This window comes from Balaenoptera musculus, chromosome 11, assembly GCF_009873245.2.
Source record: "Balaenoptera musculus isolate JJ_BM4_2016_0621 chromosome 11, mBalMus1.pri.v3, whole genome shotgun sequence".
In the NCBI taxonomy this organism is placed as follows: Eukaryota; Metazoa; Chordata; class Mammalia; order Artiodactyla; family Balaenopteridae; genus Balaenoptera; species Balaenoptera musculus.
The window spans coordinates 62,700,123-62,706,967 of record NC_045795.1 but is presented as its reverse complement, the minus strand read 5'-3'; the positions used below and the strand labels follow the sequence as shown (position 1 = coordinate 62,706,967).

General features: G+C 45.8%; 1 protein-coding gene across 2 annotated transcripts; it reads right to left on the bottom strand.

Moving 5' to 3' along the window:
* Positions 1 to 615: 615 nt before the first annotated feature.
* Positions 616 to 6,461, bottom strand: CCR2 (C-C motif chemokine receptor 2). 2 transcript variants are annotated; one of them, XM_036869183.1, is made up of 3 exons: positions 6,377 to 6,409; positions 4,998 to 5,078; positions 616 to 2,474 (listed from the first exon to the last, which is right to left on the bottom strand). In XM_036869183.1, the coding sequence occupies exon 3, from the start codon at positions 2,461 to 2,463 to the stop codon at positions 1,342 to 1,344; it is 1,122 nt and encodes a 373-aa protein (XP_036725078.1). In that variant the 5' UTR covers positions 2,464 to 2,474; positions 4,998 to 5,078; positions 6,377 to 6,409; the 3' UTR covers positions 616 to 1,341. The 2 variants fall into 2 exon arrangements, with proteins under 2 accessions (XP_036725078.1, XP_036725077.1); XM_036869182.1 differs by lacking the exon at positions 4,998 to 5,078 and having other exon boundaries at positions 6,377 to 6,461.
* Between the last annotated feature and the right edge of the window lie 384 nt (positions 6,462 to 6,845).

The following is a 6,845-nucleotide window of genomic DNA, read 5'->3' as shown; positions in this document are numbered from 1 at the left end:
AGCAGGAAGAGCCACAAGGAAACAGACACCATCAGATCCAGAGACACGAGGCCTATTAAGGTTCTGACGCATCCTTCCTGGCTTCTGCTCTTAGCTGATTCTGGAAACATTCCTGCACATCCTGCTGCGAGCTTGCCCCTCCACTCCTGATGGAGGAACTCACTAGTGCCTACCCCTTTCTCATAATCACGACCTCCGACCCTCCCATTTTCAAGTGAGGGCTTTTATTTTTTCATCTCATTAAAGATTATGCATATTTTTATAAACAAACACTTTAGTAAATTTTTTAAAAAGATTTATTTATTCATTTTATATTTTGTTATTGCTGCGTTGGGTCTTTGTTGCTGCACACAGGCTTTCTCTAGTTGCGGCGAGCGGGGGCTGCTCTTCGTTGCAGTGTGTGGGCTGCACATCGCGGTGGCTTCTCTTGTTGCAGAGCACAGGCTCTAGGCATGCGGGCTTCAGTAGTTGTGGCTCGCGGGCTCTAGAGCGCAGGCTCAGTAGTTGTGGCGCACGGGCTTAGTTGCTCCGCGGCATGTGGGATCTTCCCAGACCAGGGCTTGAACCCGTGTCCCCTGCATTGGCAGGCGGATTCTTAACCAGTGCGCCACCAGGGAAGTCCTTTAGTAAATTTCTGTATAGGGGAATGAGGCCTAAGAAGCATATGAACAATGGGGCAAGATACTGAATAGATTTAAAATGTAGGGTGCGTGGTTGTCATAGCTAAACCATAATAAAGCAGAAATGTGTCATGCACTTAGCAGAAGGGGGATCATGGACCCAACCAAAGCTTCCAGAAAGTTCTTACAGTTCCTAAGCTCTCCATGAGCTGGGGAAGCCTCCAAAGTTAAATACAGTAGGAGATGGCACTAAGGGAGAGCGAAGCCCTTACCTGCATCCTCGTCCAGGCTCAGCCTTGTTGACACTTTCTTCTCCTTCTCCTTGGTCCTGACCCCACTCCCCCTTGTTCCATTCACCTGTGCCTGTCTCGTTCTCTTCCCCACCTCCAGCTGATTAAAGAGATTGATAGAATCAGAGTGAGCAAAGTGGTGACGAGGGGGGAAAGAGCAAAAGCACAAGGCAAAGTGACAATTTCCAGGAACTGCGATGAGCTTGTTGGAGAGTCCAGGTCTCTGCCCACAGTTGTTCTGGAATATTCCCTGAGCACATGTTGGCTCTACAAGGAATGACACAAGTCTGTCTTGGTTCACACAACCCTGAGGTTCCTGGGCACTTGTTTTAGAGACTTAGAGTCCTCTATTCTTCAACAAACCCTGGAGGCTTATCATCATATATAGCTTGCTATCTCCCTTTGAAAATAACAAGCGAACTGCTACTCCTCTACAAAACAGCCGAGACTTCCTGCTCCCCAGTGGAAGGGGTGTATGTTGAACTCACTCGATCTCCTGTCTCCCCGTAGAAAACTGGGCATTGTTTGCAGAGGTGTTTGGCAATGTGCTTTCGGAAAAACACAGAGAGATACCTTCTGAACTTCTCCCCGACGAAGGCGTAGATGATGGGGTTGATGCAGCAGTGCGTCAGCCCCAGGGTCTCGGTCACCTGCATTGCTTGGTCCAGCTGACTGCTGTTCTTACAGTTACTCAGGCCAAAGAATACCTGAAAGGTGCTTAGGAGAAGGACGATGTTGTAGGGAGCCCAGAAGAGAAAGTAGACAATCATGATCACGAAGATGAGCCTCACAGCCTTGTGCTTCTTCTTCTCGTTGCGACACCGAAGCAGGGTTTTTAGGATTCCCGAGTAGCAGACGATCATGACAAGCAGTGGCAGCACCAGGCCCAAGATGCTTCTCATTATTGTATGGAAATTCTTCCAGCCTAGTGGAAAATAAGGGGCGCAGGCATAACCAGAATGTTCTTCTTGGGATTTGATAAAGATGATTCCTGGGAGAGAGGCGAACACAGCCACCACCCAGGTGACCCCACTTGTCACCACCCCAAAGGTGACCGTCCTGGCTTTTAAAGCAAACACAGCATGGACAATAGCCAGGTACCTATCGATTGTCAAGAGGATGATGAAGAAGATTCCACCAAAATAACCAATGTGATACAGCCCTGTGAAAAATTTACACATCACGTTCCCAAAGACCCACTGGTCTGCAGCATAGTGAGCCCAGAATGGGATGGTGAGGAGGAACAGCAGGTCAGAGATGGCCAAGTTGAGCAGGTAGATGTCAGTCATGCTTTTCAGCTTTTTGCAGTTGATCAGGATGAGGACGACCAGCAAGTTGCCCACAAAACCAAAGATGAACACCAGCGAGTAGAGCGGGGGCAGAAGCCGGGCTTCAATTTGTCCCACATTGGTCTTTTGGCAGGGCTCACTGTAATCATAGTCATAACTGGTGGTGGGTTCTTCATCGTTCCCCTTGATATTCATTGTAAACAGAGAATGAGATGTGGAAAGCACATCGTGGCTGAACTGGGGAAACGTATCATTGCCATCCATCTTCCTTTGTCCTGTAAACAAGAGGACTAGATGATGACACACAACACAACGGCTGCAATCCCCAATCTTACCAAGGTCCCTGCTCCACTTAAGTAACGTCTAGCTTTGTCTTTGCTTCACAGCCATCTCCTTGAAAGCGTGTGTGCTAGTTCATCACTTCCCCTTATTCCTGGTTGCAGACACCAGTCATCTCCGCACAGCCATTTCCCAACACCCTTGGCCTTCCCAGAGAGCCTGACTCTCATGATAAGGCTGGCCATATTGGACACTTGCTTTCTCTAGCTCCTCTGCAGTGGCACAAGGCCTGTGACCCATTCCTGGATGATAGTATTTAAGGGGACTCCGCTGGGGGCTTCTGGGGATGCTCATAACGAGCCACTATGAGTTGCATTTTCTGTTACCTGCCACCCAGAGTGTTCTGATATCTCTCTCAACTTTCTGTCTCCATCAGAAAACTTCTCTTGCCAGGGTTGCAATGACAACCCAATTTTTAAACACACTGGCTTTCAGTTTTGTTTTCATCAAGCATTTGATCCTTCTGCTGACTTCTTCCATTTAAAACTTTTGGCTTGGGAATTCCCTGGCTGTCCAGTGGTTAGAACTCCATGCTTTCACTCTTGAGGGCATGGGTTCGATCCCTGGTCAGGGAACTAAGATCAAAATATCTTGATATTACGGTGAATATCAAGGCCAAAAAAAAAAAAGGTTAAAAAACAAAACAACAAAAAAAAACTTTTGGCTTCCAGGAGAAAAAGTGACTCACCACTTCTTTTCATTTTCTTTGTTGGTGTCTCTTCCCTCTGCCCACACTGTAAGAGTCCCAGGCACCATCCTTGGCTCCCACTTCTTTACCATTTACCTCTTTACCCTTGCTCCAAAGTTCTTCCTGAATTGTGTTGTCTAATCTCAAGGTTCTAAGTTTCCTATAGGCTAATGCTTCCCAAAGCTCTGCCTTCCAGTCCCACCTCAGAGTTGAATTTTCCATTGCCGACTGCATATCTCCCCATGGATTTATTCATTTAACCAGTATTTATTGAGCACCTGCCAGGAGCCATACTCTATTTTAGGCACTGGAGATACAGCAGAGAGCAAAGTGGGTATCATATAGCTACCTCAAATTCAACCCACCCCAAACTGAACACCCCTGGAAAGTTGCTTCAACTTGTGGATTCCTTATCTTGGCTATTGGTCATTTACTCCATTACTTAAGAAGTAAGATTTGACATTGTCCTGGGTCCCCTCTTCTTCAGAAGATTAGGAGCCAGGCCTTGGGAGCCAAAGAGACCTAGATTTGAATCCTGCTTCCAAACTACAGTTGTGTAATTCGGGGCTAATTACTTCTTCAACTATCAGTTTCTTCATGTATAAAATAATAACTAAGCTGAGTTGCTATGGAAACAAAGATATAGTGCAGCATCTGATACAGAGAAATCCTTTGTATTATTATAACTAAGTCTTATGAATTCTCCCTCATAAACACCTCTGAGTCATCCCCTCTGCACCTCTTTCAACTGCCACTCTCTTGCCTCCTATACTTCTCACTTATGGCTTTGCTGAGCTTTTTCATTTGTTCATGCTGTATTCTTAGCCATGCTCCCATTCAGTCTGTCTTCTCTGAAGCTGAAATTGGATCATGCCCTTCTCAGTTTAAAACTGGAGTAGCCCCATGATTTGTATGTGGCGGGGCCTCAAAGGCAATGCCCAGACTACTCATCATGGCTTTTCTAAGCTCACGTCTTCTCAGCTTCATCTCTAATGACTTCTCAAATCCCAGATCCTGTGCTCCAGCCATACCCATCTTTTTTCCATTTCCCCCAGACTCATCATTTCCTTCAGGCTTTAGTGGTTTTGCACATGCTTGCCCCTCTGCTTAAAATGGCCAGTGAGCTCCTATTCATCCTGCAATACATCCTGCTCAAATTCCCCTTCTCCGTGAAGCCCAGCCCACCTCCTCTGTCAAATCATTCTTATAACACTGTGTGTGCCTCTAAATAAGCACATTATCTTCTACACATTGTGTGCTCCTTGAGAGCAAGGACTAGGTCATGTTTCTGTCTTCAGCTCTTACGATGGCTCCTGGCTAAAGGAGGCACCAATAAATGTTCATGGACAAAATACACAAAACTTGTGATAAGTGTGACAACTAACATCATTAGAATTGGTTCTCAAGAATATTCATTTTTTCCTGGCAGTGACTGTGACTTTGTTTTTATCTGTGTATATACCTTATTCTTCAGTTTCTCTTGTGATTGATACATTTTACAGATTTTGAATTTCACAGCACTGAACTAGATTCTTTAAATCAACAGCAACTAAACAATACCTCTGATCAAACTTGGGGAAAAAAATGTATCCACCTAAAGAATTAAAACTATAGTAATTAATTGAGTGTTCCTTAAGCTCCAAGTGCTATGCTAAATACTTTGCATACATTAATTAATTTAATCCTTGCAACAGTTTTGTGAGATCAGTATACATCTTACAAGTGAAGAAATAGAAGCATGGGTGGATTAAATGATTTTTCCCAAACTCACAAAGCAAGTAATGGCCGAGCTGGAATTTGAACCTTGGACTATTCAATTTCAAAGGCCCTCAGGGGTTTTCATCTTCAGGCTCTGAGAGCAGAGAGGAATGTAGAAGAACAAGTAACAGATTTTCTAGTTATTCTTCCATGCCTTGAACAGAACTTCTTTGGCATTTTAGCCTTAAAATGCACACACTTGCCCGTACAAGCGTGCCCCACCCATACATACACAAGCACACACACACACACACGCGCGCGCACACACACACCCAGAGACATTTCCGCCAGAAGATAAGCTCCATGAGGGCAGAGAGATTTGTTTTGCAATGAGCTATCTTGGTGCCCTAGAACCCAGCCTAGCACATAGAAGCTGCTAAATAAATATCAATTGAAAAAGTGAGTAACAGCGAACTAGCAGGCTACAAGCTTCTGAGAAACAAAGGGCTACCCTGTGGACTAGACTCCCAGGTAATCCAGTGGGAGATCTTATAAAGACTAAAATATTGGAGATCGTTGCACACAGCCTTTTAGCTGCAGCAAGCCCTCTGGGCTGTTCTGTAGGTTAGTCTCCTCATCTGTACAGGAAAGTGTGGACTGGATCAGTGATTCTGAAATGCTGGCTTTCAGTATCACACAGGAAGCCTGTCAGTTAGAAATATACAGCCCAGACCCTCACTCTGGTGATTCAGATTGTGGGTGAACTGCCCCAGCCACATCCACCGTGTGTTTCCTATGCTTTGCTCTTCACCTGCCCTGGCCTCTCAAGTGCCAGCCACCTTCTCCTTTTTATTACCTATTCCCACGTCACCCCAGTACACACACCTAGCTCCTACCACAGCCGACACGTAGCAAGGGAGCTGAAGGGCACTGGTTAATGTGTCACTTTCAAGTGTCAAGACACAGCATCCAGAATTGGTTAAAAGCTGCCTCCCAGAAAAGTGAATCCCTCACTTCAGCCTCTGAATTGAGGCAAGAGGTGCATTTTGGTACAGGGCCTGGACTGTCACATATATGGACTAGAGGGGGGAAAATCTGAGGTAGAAAGCTCCAGTTCTTCACAATCCTTGGCAGCTGGGAGGGGCAGAGTGAGAGGAGCAGTAGTTGAGAAACCTGATTGTCCTACTTTCTTAATTGTCTTCTTTTAGCCCACTCTGTCCTACCACCTGAGCCCTGAGGGGGGTCTCCGCTTTGCGCTTCCTCACTGCCACTGGGGTCTCTCTGACATTCCTGGTACAGATGCTGCCCTCCACCCGTTTCTCCTGTCTTGATCATCTCCCAAGTTCCTGGGCTGTGGAGACCCCCAGGGTGCTCCCAGTCCCTGCATCTCTAGCACTGAGGTGCTTCGAGCCTTTGGTTCATAAAGTGACAGAAAAAGCACCCCCAACTCACCGGTAGATGGCTTCTTCCAAGTGGCACTGGTGTGTCAGGCTTCTCAGCAACTGAACCAAACAGATCTGGAGGTAGAAACTTGGTGTGCAGAAGTAGGAAATAAAGTTTCCTGCAGAAAGAGAAGGCGGAGATACAAGGGCAAGTAATGGTAAAGATTTGAAAAACAGAATGATATAGTTCTTCTTTTCCAGCCAGGAACATTGTATACTAGGTTGAAGTCTCCAGAGTAGAATTAATTTTGAAATCTTGCTTATGCAACCTTGAGGGTAAGTTAGGCACACCCTCTGTCTGCTCCTGGGTCCAACAGCTCTGGGCTTTTTTATCTTGTGGGTCTCTATATCTGGAAATCTTCCACTGTCTTCTGCCAGTAATAATTTGCATGAAGCGAGCACATCAGAATTTCATTTCCCAAGAGATAAATGCTAATGGGGGCTGTTGGTGATGGTGGAGGAAATATAATTACGTTTTG

Coding starts and splice junctions, on each gene's coding strand:
- CCR2 (XM_036869182.1), bottom strand. CDS start 2,463: ATGGATGGCAATGATACGTTTCCCCAGTTCAGCCACGATGTGCTTTCC.